This window comes from Mesoplodon mirus (assembly GCF_964341445.2).
Source record: "Mesoplodon mirus genome assembly, chromosome: 13".
NCBI lineage: Eukaryota > Metazoa > Chordata > Mammalia > Artiodactyla > Ziphiidae > Mesoplodon > Mesoplodon mirus.
The window spans coordinates 27,038,146-27,058,110 of record NC_138989.1 but is presented as its reverse complement, the minus strand read 5'-3'; the positions used below and the strand labels follow the sequence as shown (position 1 = coordinate 27,058,110).

The window sequence follows — 19,965 nt, the reverse complement described above, 5'->3', positions numbered from 1 at the left end:
CTTCCGTGTCTGTCATCTAGGCCCCGCCGCCCGGGCTCTGCGGGGCCCTTCGGAGGCCCCGCCGCTGAGGCTCCGCCCACGAGCCTCTCCTCTCTGCTCAGCCAATGGCACCTTTGACTCCTCGTAGTTCCGCCCCCGAAGGGCCCACCCCTCAGCCACCGCCCCGCCCTTGGGCCCCGCCCCCTTTCGGCCACTGCGCATGGGGAACACGCAGATCCCACCCCCACCCGGCGCTCATTGGCCGGCGCGGGCGGCGCGGGCGGGGGCGGGGCGGTGCGGACCGAGCAAGACGGCCGCCATCTTGCGCGGGACCAGAGTCTCGGAGAGCGCGACTGCCCGCGGCCTCTTGACCCTCCTCCCGCAGCGTCCTCGCCTGGCCTGGCCCCGGCCCGGCCCGACCTTCGGCCCGGCCCGGCCCGGCCTCCCCGCGGGGTCGCGCGGCCGCCCCGGGGACGATGAACGGAGGATAAATGGTGCCCAAGGCAGACAGCGGTGCCTTCCTGCTGCTCTTCCTGCTGGTGCTCACGGTCACCGAGCCGCTGCGGCCAGGTGCGCAGTGGTGGGGGCGGGGGCGCGGGCGGGGCGGGGAGGCCGGGACCCCCACCTCGCCGGTCCCTCACTTCGCGCTCGGCGGTCGACGGAGCGGGAGCGATGGGGGTCAGGCCGGGGGCCGAGGGGGCGGCTCGGGGCACCTGGAAGCCGCTGGTTGGTCACGGTCGCTCGGCCCGGGAGCCGCTGAGCCGGGCACCGGGGGTGCTCCTGGTCTGTGACCCTCAGATGCTTTTGGAGCCCCCGGGGGCTTGCGTTTTCTGAAGGAAGCCTGTGGTGGGGAATCGGGATCGCGGCAGCAGAAAGTCCTGGACGATCCTTATCTCTGTTTCTGATGTACCTCCTCCTCCAGCGAGAAATCAAGACCCCAAATGCAGGGCCGATTTATCCGTCAGGCACAGGAGGCCGGGGACCCAAGGTGCTTTTGGTGGACTGTAAAAATGTTTTACAGTCAGCAGGAAAAAGCCCTAAACTTTCAGGTTGAAGGAAATACTGTAACCTGCTCATATAAATACATTAGTTTTTATACCGGTGCGGTTGAAAAGTGTGGTTCTTGATTTTTTTTTTAAATGGAGGAAGGGGCCCATGAAGGCAGAAGTGGCCAGGGCTCCTTGTGTGGGTGTTGTTAAGACCTGGGTGTGTACAGCAGGCAGGGGAGCATAGCGGTGTGCGGGCTCCCCAGTCAGGCTCCTGCCTGGGCACGCTGCACCTCTCGCTGCCTCTGCCATCTGTATGGAGTGCTCTGCCTCCTCCCCAGTGTCCACTTGGTAGCCAGGACCCTGGCCCCCACTCAGCTGGAGTGTCCAGCGATGCTTCTTGGACGGTGGGGTGACTGCTTGGGGGTGGCCTTGGTAGGAACGGAAGCCAGCACTTGTGGAGGATAGTGCTGTATGGGCTCCTGGGGACCAGAGCCAATGGATTTGTGGGCTCTTGTGATTACGTCCTTTAGAAAACATGTTTATACCTGTGGAGAAGTGAGAGTCATCCCGTTTGACTTCTGGGTCCCGATTTTGCGCATTATGTCAGTGGATTCTGAGGGGTGAAGCCACACGTCATACATGTCTTTCTCAGGGTGTCTCTGGTTCCGGGTCCAGCATCTCCTGCCTGGGTGGATGGATGTGACTGATGTCCCCAACTCCTTTTCCATTTGTCCACATATCCTGCCAGCTGGCCAGCAGCAATTCAGAAAGTGTCTTGGCGTGGCTCCCCACCTGCCCATCACTAGGGATGCTCAAATGAAGAGAATATACCCTCCCTGTAGGAGTGCTTTTCAGGTTTGGAAGCAGAGATGAGGTAGTGGCAGAGGTGGCTAACCGTGTGCCCCTGCAAAGCAGGGGTGTGCTTCAGGAGGCCTCACACTCAGGTCTGAGTTGGGGCAGGGGGTGGCTCTGGTTGAGGGAGCAAAGTTATCCTATTCATTCCATGACTCCCCACATCAGAACTTTGCAGCAGCCCCTGGTGGTGTCTTGAGTTGCCCTGCAAAACATGGGGGGCTCCAAATGGCTCCCTGCTTTTGGTTGGGCAGCAAGGTGGGTCTCACTCTGGGTCAGATGTTCTCCTTGGGTACCTGTATGTGCTGTGTCCTTCCAGGCAGGGGTCTGCTGGCTGGCGCCTGGGAGGGAGGCTTTTCTGGTCTTAGTCTGCATGCTTTTTCTCAGAGTCCTGGGTTAGACCCGCACTGGGGTGTGAGGAGGGAACCAGGCAGACCTGCTTCCCAGGAGGCTTTCTGCCAGATGGAGCACTTTTAGCTCCCCTGATGCAGGCTAGGGTGTGAGGCCTTTCACAGAGTGGGGCAACAGGAAAGTGCTGAACTTGACCTTCCGCCACAATGTCTTTTTATTTTTATTTATTTTTATTTATTTGGCTGTGTCGGGTGTTTGTTGCTGTGCGCGGGCTTTCTCTAGTTGCGGTGAGCAAGGGCTAGTCTTCATTGTGGTGCATGGGCTTCTCATTGTGGTGCCTTCTCTTGTTGTGGAGCACAGGCTCTAGGCACGCGGGCTTCAGTAGTTGTGGCTCGTGGGCTCTAGAGTTCAGGCTCAGTAGTTGTGGCGCACGGGCTTAGTTGCTCCGCGGCATGTGGGATCTTCCTAGACCAGGGTTCGAACCTGTGTCCCCTGCATTGTCAGGCGGATTCTTAACCACTGCGCCACCAGGGAAGTCCCCACGATGTCTTTTAAATGCATGTTTGATCTTGGTTGACTGAGGATGTGTTATATGCCAGGGGCTCTCAGGTGGTCCCTGTGGGTTAGATATTGTTGCTACCTCCATTTTACAGATGGGGGAAATGAAACAGAACTCATGACACCAGGTGGCTGGGATGAGGTTTCAGTCCTAGAAGTCTGGTCTGTCCGCCATCATGCATCCTTGGCTCTCTCCCTTCCAGCTGTCTATGTCCTGCCCTGTCTGTCCTTAACCCCAGCTGTGGACCCCCAGGCCACCTCCGTTCCCCTGATCCACCCAGTGGTTCTCCAGGTGAGGGTGCAGAACTTTTTCCATCTGAATACTCTGATCTGAGGGGTAGAACCAGCCCTCCTCTCAGGTCCCTGCTGTGATCAGGCATCATGAATGACAGTGGTGTGTGTTGTATACTCTGGGGCTGTGGTGAGAAAAAGAGGGTGGGGACCTCTCCGAGGGGTGACAAACATGGAGGGGCATTTGGGGGCCACCGACTGCGATACCATCGCAGTGACCTTTCTCCATCTGCATCCCATTCTCAGGGAATGTAGCATCAAGTGCTGTTTCTAAAACCGTGTTTTTCTGGCTTCAGTTATGAAAGGAAATCCTGCCATGGTTTTGGCCACAGCTCCATCCAGGAGGACCCCACCATGTACTTGCTTTCACTGAGTGAGCTGAGGCCGCAGTTCTGGAAGAGCTTGTTTTCACCTGGTTGGCCTGATAGAGGAGCAGGACTGGACGCTGTCTTCCTTGTGCTTCTGGGAAGCTGGCTGGGAGAGGCCAGTGATGTGCATGAGGTCACACAGCGGAGGAGCAGCAGAGCTGGGGCACAGACAAGGGCGTGTGTGGGGGGCTGGCTCCTAGTTCAGGGTTCTGTCCCCTATGCCACTCGGGACCCCTCCTGCTGGCTGTGCCGAACTGACAAATTCTCAGTGAGCCGGCCAGCGCCTGCGGCCTCTGGAGCGGCACATGGGTTAGTGAACAGGAAGAGGGGGGATATTTCACAAGCAGATGTGGCCAAAGCTCACAGACGGAGCTGGAAAGTGGAGTCTGTCCAGGGCTTGCCAGGCACCTCCCGAGTTTGGAGCCCCTGCTCAGCCCCAACCCACAGCACTGCCGAGCTTGTCCTGCTGACAGATGGGGCTTTGGACCTAACACTTGGATTCTTTTTACTTGGAAAGTAGCGTAATAGACTTTCCAATCTCACTAGCTAATGAATTGTTCTTTTTTTTTTTATAAAGAAATATTTTGCTGGGGAATGGTTTCATACTTACAGAAGAGTTGCAGGGAGAAAATTAGTGCAAAGAGCCCTGCGCATCCTCTGCCCAGACCTCCCTGTTAGCATATTGCCTCATCTGCCTTACCCCCACTCTCCCCGCCCTGAGGGCATGTGTGTACGTGTGCACGTGTGTATATATGCAGGTGCACACGTGGTTGTTTTCTGAACCATTTGAGAGTAAGTGGAAGATGTCATGACCCTTCCCCCCCATCACTCTGGCCAGTGCTGAGAGCAGAGATGAGCAGTGATGCCTCCCTGCCTGCTGCCTGCTGTGTGCGGGCACCGTGTCGCCATGGCAAAGGGGAAAGGCAGCACTGCAGCCAAAGCTTGCTTGGCCCTGGAGCCTGAGTCAGGGGTAGAGTTTCAGTTGGTGGTTCTGGTCTCAGGAGTGAGGGGTGCGTGGCTGCTGCACTTTGGCACATGTGTGTGCACCTCTGTAGCTTCTCTGGCCCAGATTGCTGTCGCCGCAGCCCTCCCTGGTCCCTCTCAGGCCTGGCTTCCCCCCACCCATGAGCAGCAGCACTGACTGGGCTGCCCTGCACCGGTGGGGATCCCATAGTTCACGCTGTCCTCTGCCTCCCTGGCACTGGGCACAGGGCGACACCTGGTAGTTGACTCTGAGTGCAGTGTGTCAGTGACAGTGTTTAGGAGCTGGGAGATAGCAGGGGACCCACTAAACGTCTTTTCCTCCAGCTGCTGCTGGGCTGCTCCCTTGTCCCTGTGCTTGGTGTCTGGGTGCTGAGGAGTTGGTGAGCGGCCCCTTCCCCTTCCAGGCTGCGGAGCAGGCCAGTGTGATCCCGAGAGCCCAATTTTGGACTGTTAGTTTGTTTGCCAGTCAGAGTGATGGGTGGGCTTGCAGTGTGGTTATTGACCTGGGATGTTTTGTGAAAGAAGTCACATCTTGTCCTGCCGCTCCAAGCTTGGCCCTGTCGGCCTCTGCAGGGCAAGTCCAGGGGAGGGTGAATGGCCTGTGGGCCGTGGTCGGAGCGTGGTGACCCGGGGTCCCAGAGTGTTCTGGGGCTTCTGGGCATCCATCTGGGAGAGAGGAAAGCCAAGGTCTGGGGTTGCTTCCCTGGAGCACCAGGCGAGTCCGTGGTGGTGGTTTGAGAGCAAGGAGCCTAGTGCTGCACTGTCCGGAGTCTGGCCCCGCTCTGCTGCCCAGTGTGTGCCTTCTCGTTGCCTCAGTTTCCTCATCTGTGACATGGACGTAATAACAGAGCGTATGTACTTCGTGGAGATGTGAGAATGAAAGTGGATTGGTATCAAGTTCTAAAAAGTGTAAAGATGTAAAGCAAATGCTCCATAGAAGCTGTGAGCATTATCCATGAATTGCATTCAGGGAGTGTAGGACCCCCTGAGAGCGTGGACGTGCCAGCACATGAGGACATATTTCTCAGGAGAGCCCCCTGACTCCGAGGCAGGGAGTGCAGTGGCTGTGACCAGTGCCTGATGCTTCGTGAGCTCTGAGTCCAGCTGCCGCCGGAGGTGGGGGTGGCTTACCCAGAGCCCCCCAAACAGTCACAGCACTTTGGACAGGGCCAGGATTGTTCACGCTGACATGGTTTGCTCTTTGTCACATGCATGCTGGGTCTCCCGGGCCTGGTCTGGCACAGAGTGGGCGCTCAGAAATCAGTTATTGAACAAATGCACAAATGGCTGTTTATATTTTGACATAAAGAGCAACGGCTCCCTTTGCCAGCGGGCCTCGCAGCTGCCCCAGTGGGGGTGGCGAGGACCAGGGACTCGGGGGGGCCTGCTGCAGAGCCAGCTGGCCCGGGCCTCACGCTGTTGCGGGGAGGATCGTTCCTGCAGGCGTGAGCTGCCCTGAGAGGTGAGGGCAGGTGAGGCTTCTCATCGCTGTGGGTCCTCAATGAAGAAGCTCACCAGCCGCCAGGGGCTGGGGGGCAGCCTGCCCCACCGATGGCCGTGCCCTCTGCCCAAGGACGTGGCCCGCCCTTCCCAGGCTGGCGCACTACACTGGCCTCGCTCGAGAGCCGGCGGGTGTGGGGGCCGCACACGCTCGCCTCTTGCCTTCTCTCCCTCCTCTCCACCTGGCGTGGCCGTCGCTCCAGTCACCGGGGCTGGCTCTTGTCCTTCATGCCCCTGCCCCTTCTGGTCCCTTGCTGTAGGCTGGCTTTCAGGCCCCTGGCAGCAAGCTGTCAGTCCAATCAGCTTGTCGTCTGTCTTTGTGTCCTCAGCTGTTGACAGCTCCTTGTCGGACAGGTGGGGGCTGAGAGCAGAGCCCTGTGTGGATGCTGTACTGCAAGGGCCTCCAGGTCTACCCTGAGCCCCTGCCCTGCTGGGAAGCCGCCTTCCTCCCTGGGGACCCTCCTTTGGAGTTGGTCGCTGTGGGGAGGATTGCCTGGGGCTCCCCAAGGCACTGGACAGGGGGCAGGAGCCACCGTGAGGGCGTCCCGGAGGGTCGGTCTGGAGACGTAAGGCTCCAGGACCCCCTGCGCACTTGCCACCGGGTCTACTGACGTGGAGGCCTTTTCATGTGTCACTGGCGACTTCCTAGGGTCCCTGGGTCGGTCAGTTACCCACAGAGCTTCATGGTCATATGAGATGGGACGGGAGGCCTGGAAGGGCCTGGAAAGGATGCGGCGGGCTCTGCAGCAGCCGTCTGGGGGTCTGTTGGCCACTTCCGGAAGGGAGATGTTCTTCAGATTCTCTCCTCCACCCCATCCGTGCGAAGGATGTGGGTCCAGACCGGTGTGTGAGCTGTGGGAAAGCCCAGCACAGTGGAAATATGATGGCGGGGTTTTTTTCACACTTATAAAAATTCATACATCGATTATTTTATGTAAATGGAATTATACTTTTTTTACAAGTTTTTTTTTACTTTTTCATTTGACAGTGTTTTGGAGGTCTTTGTGGGTAAGTCCATACAGCTTTACTTCATTTTTTTTTTTTTTTTTTTTAGACAAGCCTTTATAAGAACTTTCCTCAGTCTTGTTTTGCCCGTGGGGCCTTCTTCCAGGCGACCTCTTATCACAACTTTTCCTCAACCCGAAGCTGCAATTTAGAGAGCTGCACGGTTGGAGATGGTGGCAGGTGCTGAGGATCTGATATCGTGGGCTTGTCTCAACCTAAAACCATCTGCAGCAGCTCCAGGTCGACTCCTGGTTTTTACATGTATTTATGCTATAACTCTAATTCGTGTGCTTATTTACCTAAATGACATAATTTCACCAAGGATAATTTAGACTCAGAGTGACCATTTAGAGGAACTTTGACATGAACAAAATTACTCATTTGTGAGGTGCCTTACTGGCAAAAGCGAAACCAAATCCTAAGATCCAATGATCTGCATGTTTTATTGGCATGAAGAAGCCTTAATTCCAAAAAGAATTAAGATTTCAAAGTATCTTCCTTCAGAGGAAGGCAGAGGGTTACCTCATTCTTTTTCCAAAACTTTTTTAACTTTGAAAACATTTCATGCTTCTAGAAAAGTTGCAAAAATAGTACTGTGAACTCCAACTGTATACAGTTCACTTAAATTTACCGATTGTGACATCTGACTCGTCCCACATCTGCACGCTTTTTGTGTGTGTGTGCGCGCATGCGCGCACGTCCAGAGATGAAATGTATCTGCACACACAGACATGACCCTTCATTTCTAAGTTCCTTTCCCCTATTTCCTGAGAACAAGCCATTCTCCCGGAAGCACGTTTAGGACTGCTAACACGGGGGTAGTACCATGAGCCATATCCCCACTTTGCCAGTTGTCCCATTCACCACACATTTTTTTTCCCCCCAATCCAGGATCCAGCCCGGAATCATCTGCTGCATTTAATTGTCATGTGCATTTAATCTTCTGAAATCTGGGACAGTTCCCTAGCTTTCTTTGTCTTTCGTGGTGTGGACTTTTTAAAAAGTACAGGCTGGCCATTTTTTGGAATATTCCTCCTTATGGGTTTATCAGATTGTTTCCTCGTGGTCAGATTCAGTTGCCGCCTCTTTGGCAGGAGTGATCCCCTGAGACATTGAGTCCCCTTCAGCGCGTGCATCCTGGGCACAGCTGGCAGCTTGTCCCAGGAATGGCCTTGTTAACTGTGGCCATGTGGTGAGGTGGCTTTGACTGCATTTCTCGACTGGAAAGGTGGCTTTCTTTCCCCCTTTGTGGTCGGCAGGTACTCGTTAGGGAGACAGATCACCTGGCCCAGTGTGGGGTTTTTTTGTGGGTTGTTTTGGCTGCATTGGGTCTTTGTTGCTGCGTGCGGGCTTTCTCTAGTTGCAGCGAGTGGGGGCTGCTCTTCATTGTGGTGTGTGGGCTTCTCATTGTGGTGGCTTCTCTTGTTGCAGAGCACAGCCTCTAGGCTCATGGGCTCAGTAGTTGTGGCTCATGGGCTTAGTTGCTCCGCGGCATGTGGGATAGTCCCAGACCAGGGCTCGAACCCACGTCCCCTGCATTGGCAGGCTGATTCTTTTTTTTTTTTTTTTGGCAGGCTGATTCTTAACCATTGTACCACCAGGGAAGCCCTGGCCCAGTGGTTTTAAGCATCTATTGATGATTCTTGCCTGAATCAGTTATTGCTGTGATGATTGCTAAATGATGTTTTTCTCTTATTCCTCTTTCATTTAGTACTAGTCTACTGTAAAAAAGCTTGTTCTTCCTCTTTAACATCGGTGTGGACTCATGGATTCTTCTTCTTATTCAATGTGTGATAGTCATTATTGTCATTCATTTTGGTGATTATATTGCAGTTGTTTTGGGCAGTGGGAACCCCTTCAGGCTGGCTTCTGTATCCTTCTGACATGCCCCAAGCGCTGTTGAACATTCCTCATTACCAGGCTCATCTTGTATCTTTCCTGCCCCCAGCATTTTTCCACGGAGCACTGGTTCCTTTTAGTGGGAGATGGTATTCTTGGAGAAACCAAGATTTTGGTGCTAGGTGTGTTCATCGCCAAGAGGACCTTGCTGCTGCTAGACCTTTCAGTCCAGCTGGGGCGTGCGTCCCTCTCTGTAGTGTGGGCGTATGGGTGTGTCCATGTGAGTCTCTTTGTTTATAAGTTCATACTGTATCTTTAGTTCCAACCCAGCATCCCAGGGTCTTGCTTCCTTTCCCTGGTTCATATTGGTATCACCCTTTTTCTACAGTAGAACTGGGGCTTCCAACAACATCAGTAGATTTACTATTTCCTTATTCCCACAGTGCACAGAGAACCATCTCAGGAGTGCTATACCTGTTACCACTAACAACAGCAGACTGACTGAGTTAGAGTTTGGGAATTTTTTTTTCCCCCAGCTCTTTTTTTGTCTTTAGACTGATGGTATGTACTCAAAGTACTGGGTCCAAAAGCTATTTGGATTAATTCTCTTCTCTAATGTGTGTCTGTTAAACAGTTAGGTTCAAAACTGTGTTTATTTGAAACCACATTTATGAAACAAATAATATTGAGAAAAGTATTTACTATAATCTCATTATTATACCAAGCTTCTATTTCATCACACTAATTGGTAAGGAAACATTTCTTTTTCCAGTAGGTTGTAGTATTTGCCTGGGTAAATTAAAGTATCATTTTAGGAGTAGATATTTATAGTTTTAACATGTCAACTCTCATTAGTATATATTGCTATTTGCTTAAAATATTTTTTCCAGTTTTGCTTTTATGGTATGAAGAGAATTATGTATGTTGAGTAGACAACCAGTCAGTATCACTGGAGACAAAGGCCAAGTAAAATTTATTACAATTAAATTATTTAGATTTTAGCATTAATAAATGCTATTAATGAATGTTTTTTATTTTGTTACCTTCAAATCTTCTGATGGAGCATATTAGAAATTACTTTGTGGAACTTCCCTGGTGGTCCAGTGGTTAAGAATCTGCCTTGCAATGCAGGGGACACCGGTTCAGTCCCTGGTCAGGGAACTAAGATTCCACATGCCGTGGGGCAACTAAGCCTGCGCGCTACAGCTAGAGAGAAGCCCGCGCACTGCCTGTGCACCGAAACGAAGAGCCTGTGTACAGCAGCGAGAGGTCCTGCGTGCCGCAGCTAAGACCCAATGCAGCCAAAAATAAATAAATAAATAAATAAATAAATAAATATTTTTTTTAAAGAGAAGAAGTTCTTTTGTAATACTAACTGCAATGTGGTGTCCTGGATTGGATCCTGGAATGGAAAAAGGACGTTAGTGGAACAAGTCTTTTTGCCTGTCTTTGAATTGGGTTGTTTGTTTTTAGGCTGTTGAGTTTTAGGAGTTTTCTGTATATTCTGGTTACTAACCCCTAATCAGATGCATGATTTGCAAATGTTTTCTCTTATTTTGTAGGTTGCATTTTTAGTTTGTTGTTACTTTAAGTTTGATGTAGTCCCCTTTGTCTACTTTTGCCTTTGTTGCCTGTGCTTTTGGTTTCATATCCAAGAAACCATTGCTAAATCCAATGTCATGAAGCTTTTCTCCTATGTTTTCTTCTAGGGGTTTTATAGTTTCAGGTCTTATATTTAAGTCTTTAATCATTTTGAGTTAATTTTTCTATATGGTATAAGGTAAGGGTACAGCTGCATTCTTTTGCACGTAGGTGTCCACTTTTCTCAGCACTATTTGTTGAAGAGACTATCCTTTCCACATTGTGTAACCTTGCTACTCTCTCAAAGATCATTTTACCATATATGTGAGGATTTGTTTCAGGGCTCTCTATTCTGTTCCATTGGCCTATATGTCATTGTTTATGCCAGTCACTGTTTTGTTTACTGTAGTTTTGTAATTTACTATGTTTTGAAATCAGGAAGTGTGAGGCCTCCAGCTTTGTTTTTATTTCTTAAGATTGGTTTTGCTGTTCAGGGTCCTTTGAGTTTTCACATTAATTTTGGGATGAATTTTTCTCTTTTGGCAAAAAAAAACATTGGCATTTTGATAAGGATTGTATTGAATCTGTAGATTGGGTAGTATTGACCTCTTTTTTTTAGAAATTTATTTATTTTATTTATTTTTGGCTCTTTTGGGTCTTCTTTGCTGCACGCAGGCTTTCTCTAGTTGCGGCACGTGGGCTTCTCATTGCAGTGGCTTCTCTTGTTGTGGAGCATGGGCTCTAGGCGCGCAGGCTTCAGTAGTTGTGGCTCATGGGCTCTAGGGTGCAGGCTCAGTAGTTGTGGCGCATGGGCTTAGTTGCTCTGCGGCATGTGGGATCTTCCCGGACCAGGGATCAAACCTGTGTCCCCTGAATTGGCAGGCGGATTCTTAACCACTGCACCACCAGGGAAGTCCCGGTATTGACCTCTTAAGTCTTCCAGTCCATGAATATTGGATGTCTTTCTGTTTATTTCTGTCTTTTTTTTTTTTTTTTGGCTGCACCACGTAGCATGTGGAATCTTACTTCCCCAACTAGGGATCGAACCCATGCCCCCTGCAGTGGAAGCATGGAGTCTTAACCACTGGACCACCAGGGAAGTCCGTATTTGTGTCTTCTTTATTATATATTTTTAAATAAATTTTATTTATTTATTTATTTATTTTTGGATGCATTGGGTCTTCACTGCTACATGTGGCTTTCTCTAGTTGCATCGAGCGGGGGGGCTACTCTTTGTTGCGGTGCACGGGTCTCTCATCGCAGTGGCTTCTCTTGTTGCAGAGCACAGGCTCTAGGCGCTCAGGCTTCAGTAGTTGTAGCACGTGAGCTCAGTAGTTGTGGCTCGCGGGCTTAGTTGCTCCGCAGTTTGTGGGATCTTCCTGGACCATGGCTCAAACCTGTGTCCCCTGCATTGGCAGGCGGATTCTTAACCACTGCGCCACCAGAGAAGCCCCTTGTGTCTTTTTTTTTTTTTTTTTTGGCGGTATGTGGGCCTCTCACTGCTGTGGTCTCCCGTTGCGGAACACAGGCTCTGGACGTGCAGGCTCGGTGGCCATGGCTTACGGGCCCAGCCTCTCCGCGGCATGTGGGATCCTCCCGGACTGGGGCACAAACCCATGTCCCCTACATTGGCAGGTGGACTCTCAACCACTGCACCACCAGGGAAGCCCCCTTGTGTCTTTTTTAATTTCAGCAATCTTTTGTAGTTTGTTTACTAGTGTACTAGTCTTTCACCTCTTTGGTTAAGTTTATTGCTGAATTTTTTTTTTGATGCTATTGTAAATGGAGATGTTTTCTTAATTTTTTTTTCAGGTTGTTCATTGTTAGTGTATAGAAGCACAACTAATTTTTATGTGTTGCAACTTTGCTTTTCAACTTTGCTGAATTTGTTTATTTTGTGATCAACTTTGCTGAATTTGTTTATTAGTTCTAACAGTGTGTGTGTGTGTGTGTGTGTGTGTGTGTGTGTGTGTAATCTTTAGACATGACCTACAAGATCACGTCAGCTGTGAAGAGAGATAATATTACTTCTTCCTTTCCAATTTGGATGCCTTTTATTTCTTTTTCTTGCCTAATTGCACTAGCTAAGGCTTCTAATACTCTATCAAATAAAACAAGATTTAACTTGATAAGAAACTGCCAGATGTTTTTTCAGAGTGCTTGTGCTATTTTTTTAAATTTTATTTTTATTTATTTATTTTTGGCTGTATTGGGTCTTCGTTGCTGCACGTGGGCTTTTTCTAGTTGCGGTGAGTGGGGGCTACTTTTCATTACGGTGCGTGGACTTCTTATTACAGTGGCTTCTCTTGTCGCGGAGCACGAGCTCTAGGTGCGCGGGCTTCAGTAGTTGTGGCACGCAGGCTCAGTAGTTGTGGCTTGTGGGCTCTAGAGCGCCAGTTCAGTAGTTGTGGCGCACAGGCTTAGTTGCTCCGTGGCATGTGGGATCTTCCTGGACCAGGGCTCAAACCCGTGTCGCCTGCACTGGCAGGCGGATTCTTTCTTTCTTTATCTTTCTTTTTTCCTTCCTTCCTTCTTTCCTTCCTTCCTTCCTTCCTTCTTTCCTTTCTTCATTCCTTCCTCTCCCTCTCCCTCCCACCCTCCCTCTCCCTTTCTTTCTTTTAACATCTTTATTGGAGTATAATTGCTTTGCAATGTTGTGTTAGTTTTTGCTATATAACAGTGAATCAGCTATATGTATACATATATCCCCGTATCACCTCCCTCTTGCATCTCCCTCCCATACTCCCCATCGCACCCCTCTAGGTGGACACAAAGCACCGAGCTGATCTCCCTGTGTTATGTAGCTGCTTCCCACTAGCTATCTGTTTTACATTTGGTAGTGTATATACGTTAGTGCTACTCTCTTACTTCATCCCAGCTTACCCTTCCCCGCCCCACATCCTCAAGTCCATTCTCAATGTATGCGTCTTTATTCCTGTCCTGCCCCTAGGTTCATCAGTACCTTTTTTTTTTTTTTTTTTAGATTCCATATATGTGTGTTAGCGTACGGTATTTGTTTTTCTCTTTCTGACTTACTTCACTCTGTATGACAGACTCTAGCCATCCACCTCATTACAAATAACTCAGTTTTGTTTCTTCTTATGTCTGAGTAATATTCCATTGTATACATGTGCCATTTTTTTTTATCCATTCATCTGTCGATGGACACCTAGGTTCCTTCCGTGTCCTGGCTATTGTAAATAGTGCTGCAGTGAACACTGTGGTGCATGACTCTTTTTGAATTATGGTTTTCTCAGGGTATATGCCCAGTAGTGGGATTGCTGGATCATATGGTAGTTCTGTTTTTAGTTTTTTAAGGAACCTCCATACTGTTCTCCATAGTGGCTGTATCAATTTACATTCCCACCAACAGTTGGCAGGCGGATTCTTAACCACTGTGCCACCAGGGAAGTCCCATCAGGTGGTTCTTTTTTTTCCTCTTTTTGCGGTACACAGGCCTCTCACTGTTGTGGCCTCTCCCGTTGCGGAGCACAGGCTTTGGACGCACAGGTTCAGTGGCCATGGCTCACGGGCCCAGCTGCTCCGCGGCATGTGGGATCTTCCCGGACCGGGGCACGAACCCGTGTCCCCTGCATCGGCAGGCGGACCCTCAACCACTGCGCCACCAGGGAAGCCCAGGTGGTTCTTTTTAATTGCATTTCCCTGTGAGTGATGATGTTGAGAACTTTTTCATGTCCTTTTTTTTTTTTTTAATTTGGCCATGCCACACGGCGTGCGGGATCTTAGTTTCCCTGCCAAGAGTTGGACGCATGCTCCTTGCAGTGGAAGCACAGAGTCTTAACCTCTGGACCACCTGGGAAGTCCTTTTTTGTGTCCTTTTTAACTGTTCATGTATCTTCTTTGGAGAAGTATTTCTTCAAATATTTTGCTCACTTGTATGAGGTTTTTTGCCTTTTCGTTATTTATGTTTATTGTTGAGTTGTAGAAGTTCTTTTTGTATTCCAGGTATACAAAAGTTCTTAGATGTGTTGCAGATATTTTCTGTCAGTGACTTACCCATTCATTTGCTTAACTGTACTTTTAAAAACATGTTTATTTGTTTAGTACACTAAAATTCACTCTTTCTGTGTATCATTCTTTGAGCTTTGACAAATGTAACCAGCACCACACTCAGGATGCGGAACACACTTCTATCCCCCCGTAGTTCCCTTGTGCACCTTGTGGTCAGTGCCTCCTCTGCCTTGAGGTCCCACCTGGCAACCACTTGTCTTCTGGTAAAGTCCAGTTTATAATAATTTTTCTTCTTGGTGATGAATGTAAGCACTCTGCCTAACGCAGGTTCACAAAGATTTTCTTATATTTTCTCCTAGAAGTTTTATAGTGTTAGGTTTTATATTTAAGACCTTGATCTTTTTGGGGTTAATATTAAGGTATGGGTTGAGGTTTGTTTTTCTGGGGTTTTTGTTTTTGTTGTTGTTTTGTTTTTGAGCGGTAGAGCACTGGGATTTTTTATTTTTTGAAGTATAGTTGATTTACACTGTTGTGTTAGTTTCAGGTGTACTGCAAAGTGATTCAGATATATATATGTATATATATATTTAGAAATATGTTTATACATATATTTATATTACATATATATTCTTTTTCAAGTTCTTTTCCATTGTAGGTTATTACAAGATACTGAATATAGTTTCCTATGCTATATATAGGTCCTTGTTGTTTACCTAGTTTATATATAGTAGTGTGTATCTGTTAATCCCAAACTCCTAATTTATCCCTCCTGCCCCCCACCCCTTTCCCCCTTGGTAACCATAATTTTGTTTTGTATGTCTGTGAGTTGAGCTTCATTTTTTGATATGTGGATTCCCAGTTGTTTCACTACCACTTACTGAGCTATTATTCTTTCTCCATTGAATTGTCTTTGTACCTTTGTCAAAAATCAATTGGCCACATTAGTGTGGGTGTATTTCTGGGCTCTGTGTTCTGTTCCACTGAACTAGGTATCTTTACTGAGCTTTTGATCAAAGAAATTGTGAATTTTGAAGAAGTCCAATTTATCAGTTTTTTCTTTTATGGTAATCTTTGCCTACTCCATGGTTGGGAAGATCTGCCTCCTTACTAGACTTTGAGCTCTGTGAGGGCAGAGACCTTGTACTTCTTCTTCTGTTCTCGCTTGCATCCAGCACAGTACCTGGCCCCCAGGAGGCACAAGGCTCTGTTGTTTGAAGGAGCTAATGGGTTCGTCTGAAGGATTTAAATGTAAAAATGTATTCAAGGCACTTTATACACTGCTTGGCACATGCAAAATGAACTTTCAAGAATCTGATTTTGCTATTGCTGTTGTTTCTCTTGAGATGTACTGGCTATACTATACCATGGCTGTCATCAGAATATGTTTTGAGTATTGTATGAAATTGCTGATATATGTTACGTAAGATGTGAGATAGCTATCACTCCAGTTCTGCAAACCAGCAAAGCTTTCATCAGATTTCATGGTGAGATCAAAATGTTAACGGGCAAGCAAAAACTAAGAGTTCGGCACCATCAAACCAGCTTTACAAAAAATGTTAAAGGGACTTCTCTAGTGGAAAATAAAAGACCACAACTAGAAATATGAAGATAATGAAAGGAAAAATCTAATTGATAATAGGAAATATACAGTAAAAGTAGTAAGTCAACCATGTATGAGGCCAGTAGGAAGGTTAAAAGACAAAAGTAGTAAAATCACCTATATCCATCATAAGTAAAGGGATACACAAAACAAAAAGATATAAAATATGATGTCAAACCAGTAAACTTTGTGCAGGGGTGCAGTAAAAATGAAGATTAGAGGGGCTTCCCTGGTGGCGCAGTGGTTGAGAGTCCGCCTGCCGATGCAGGGGACGCGGGTTTGTGCCCCGGTCCAGGAGAATCCCACATGCCGTGGAGCGGCTGGGCCCGTGAGCCATGGCCGCTGAGCCTGTGCGTCCGGAGCCTGTGCTCCCCAGCTGGAGAGGCCGCAACAGCGAGAGGTCCGCGTACCACAAAAAAAAAAAAAAAAAAAAAAAAAAGATTAGAATGCATTTGAACTCAAGAGATCAGCAATTTACAATAATTGTATCTATCTATTTATGTATCTATCTATATCTATATATAAACCTCATGATAAACACAAACCAAAAACCTGTAATAAATACACAAAAAAAGAGAAAAGAATCCAAATATAACATGAAAGATTCATCAAATCACAAGGGAATAGAGCAAAAGAAAAAGAAAGGAACCAAAAAGGACTACAAAACAACTCAAAAACAGTCAACAAAATGGCAATTAAGTAGGTGCATATGAATAATTACTTTAAATATAAATGGACTAAATATTCTAATCAAAAGACAGAGAAGAGAGTAGCTGAGTGGATGCACAAAATAAGACCCCATATATATGCTGCCTAAAGGTAACTCACCTCACATGTAAAGCCACACAGACTGAAAGTCAGGGGATAGAAGAAGGTATTTCATGCAAATAGAAATGAAAAAAAAACTGAGGTAGCAATACTTATATCAGACAAAATACACTTTAAAACAAAGATTGTAAGAAGTGACAAAAAGGATATTACATAATCAAGGGATCAATCCAAGAATAAAATATAACAGTTGTAAATATACATGTACCCAGGGACTTCCCTGGCGGTCCAGTGGTTAACACTTCGCCTTCAAATGCAGGGGGTGCGGGTTCGATCCCTGGTCAAGGAGGTAAGATCCCACATGCCTCAGGGCCAAAAAACCGAAACATAAAACAGAAGCAATATTGTAACAAATTCAATAAAGACTTTAAAAATTCAGTCCACATTTAAAAAAAAAAGTCTTAAACAATATATATATACATGCACCCAACATAGGAACAACATAAGTACGTAAAACAACATAATGGGTGACACTGATAGTAACACAATAATAGTAGGGAATTTTAACATCCCATTTTCATCAATGGACAGATCATCCAGAAGGAAAATCAGGAAGGAAACACTGGTCTTAAACAACATTAAACAACACATTAGACAGATGGACTTAATAGACCTATATAGAACATTCCATCTGAAAGCCGCAGAATACATATTCTTTTCAAGTGCACATGGAACATTCTCCAGCATAGACCATATGCTAGGCCACAAGACAAGTCTCAGTAAATTTAAGAAGACTGAAATCATATCAAGCATCTTTTTCTACCACAAAACTATGAGACTAGAAATCGCAACTAGAAGAAAAAATACAAAAAACACAAACATGGGAGGTTAAACAATATACTGCTAAACAACCAATGGATCATTGAAGAAATAAAATTTTTAAATTCCTGGAGATAAATGAAAACAAAAACACAGTGATCCAGGGACTTCCCTGGTGGTCCAGTGGTTAAGAATCCACCTTCCAATGCAGGGGATGTGGGTTCGATCCCTGGCTGGGGAACTAAGATCCCACATGCTGTGGGGCAACTAAGCCTGTGCACCACAACTAGAGAGCCTGCCTGCTGCAACTACAGAGGCCTTGCGATCTGGAGCCCGCGCGCCACAACTGGAGAGAAGCCCACACACTGCAACAAAAGATCCTGCGTGCTGCAACTAAGACCTGATGCAGCCAAAGATAGATAGATAGATAGATAAATAAATGATAACACAATGATCCAAAATCTATAGGATACAGCAAAAGCAGTTCTGAACGTTTATAATGATATAAGCTACCTCAGGAAATAAGAAAATCTCAAACAACGTAAAGAAACTAGAAAAAGAAGAACAAAACCCAAAGTTAATAGAAAGAAAGATCAGAGCATAAATAAACAAAATATACAGACTAAAAAACAATAGAAAATATCAATGAAACTAAGAGTTGTGTTTTTTTTGTTTGTTTGTTTGTTTTTTTTTTCTTTTTTTGCGGTATGCGGGCCTCTCACTGTTGTGGCCTCTCCCGTTGCGGAGCACAGGCTCCGGACGCGCAGGCCCAGCGGCCATGGCTCACGGGCCCAGCCGCTCCGCGGCATATGGGATCCTCCCAGACCGGGGCACGAACCCATATCCCCTGCATCGGCAGGCGGACTCTCAACCACTGCGCCACCAGGGAGGCCCCAGAGCTGTGTTTTTGAAGAGTTAAACAAAATTGATAAACCTTTAGCCAGACTCATCAGTAAGAAAGAGAGGGCCCGAATAAAATCCGAAATGAAAAAGGAGACATTACAATTGATACCACAGAAATACAAAGGATCATAAAAGACTACTGTGAACAACTGTATGCTAATAAAATGGACAACCTAGAAGAAATGGACAAATTCCTAGAAATGTAAAATCTCCCAAGGCTGAACCAGGAAGAAATAGAAAATATGAACAGACCAATTACCAGTAATGAAATTGAGTCAGTAAGTTAAAAAAACTCCCAACAAACAAAAGTCCAGGACCAGATGGCTTCACAGGTGAATTCTACCAGCCATTTAGAGAAGAGTTGATATCTTTCCTTCTCAGACTATTCAGAAAAATTACAGAGAGGAATGTTTCTGAACTTATTCTGTGAGGCCAGCATCACCCTGATACGAAAACCAGACAAAGATATCACAAAAAAAGAAAATTGCATTCCAATATCATTGATGAACATAGATGCCAAAATCCTCAACAAAACATTAGCAAACCGATTTCAACAATACATTAAAATCCCGGACTTCCCTGGTGGCACAGTGGTTAAGAATCCACCTGCCCAATGCAGGGGACACGGATTCAATCCCTGGTCTGGGAAGCAACTAAGCCCATGTGCCACAACTACTGAGCCTGTGCTCTAGAGCCCATGAGCCACAACTACTGAAGCCTGCACGCCCTAGAGCCCGCATGCCACAACTACTGAGCCCACATTGCTGCAAATGCTGAAGCCTGCATGCCTAGAGCCCGTGCTCTGCAACAAGAGAAGCCACCACAATGAGAAGCCCACACACCGCAACAAAGATTAGCCCCTGCTCACCACAACTAGAGAAAGCCTGTGCGCAGCAATGAAGACCCAACACAGCCAAAAATTTTAAAAAATAAACAAAAAAACCAATACATTAAAATCCCCACGATCAAGTAGGATTTCTCCCAGTGATGCAAGGATGGTTCGCTATCCACAAATCAATCAATGTGATGCACCACATTAACAAATTAAAGAATAAAAATGTCATCTCAGTAGATGTGGAAAAACTTTTGACAAAATTCAGCATCTGTTTGTAATTTTAAAAAACTCTCAACAAAGTAGGTATAGAAGAGGCATACCTGAACATAATAAAGGCCATATATGACAAGTCCACAGCTAACATCATTCTCAACAGTGAAAAGCTGAAAGCATTTCCTATGAGATCAGGAACAAGACAGGATGCCCACTCTTGCCACTATTTATTCAGCAGAGTAATGGAAGTCCTAGGTACAGCAATCAGACAAGAAAAAGAAATTAAAAAAAAAAAAAGGAATAGGGACCTCCCTGGCAGTCTAGTGGTTAAGACTCTGTGCTCCCAACGCAGGGGGCCCGGGTTCCATCCTTGGTCAGGGAACTTAGATCCCGCATGCCGCACAACGTGGCCGAAAAAGAAGAAGAAGGAAAAAGAAGAAATAAAAGGAATCCAAATTGGAAAGGAAGAAGTAAAACTGTCACCGTTTGCAGATGACATGATACTACACATAGAAAATTCTAAGGACGCCACCAAAAAACTGCTGGAGCTCATCAATG

At 47.1% G+C, this 19,965-nt stretch overlaps 1 protein-coding gene across 2 annotated transcripts in view; it reads left to right on the top strand.

Moving 5' to 3' along the window:
• Positions 1-277: 277 nt before the first annotated feature.
• DGCR2 (DiGeorge syndrome critical region gene 2) overlaps positions 278-19,965 on the top strand; it is a 73,957-nt gene continuing 54,269 nt past the window's right edge. Inside the window, exon 1 of one of the 2 annotated variants that reach the window (XM_082640520.1) lies at positions 278-549. In XM_082640520.1, coding sequence (XP_082496646.1) covers positions 471-549 — 79 coding nt within the window. In that variant the 5' untranslated portion in view covers positions 278-470. The remainder of the gene's footprint in view (positions 550-19,965) is intronic. The other variant, XM_082640519.1, reaches the window with a different exon arrangement.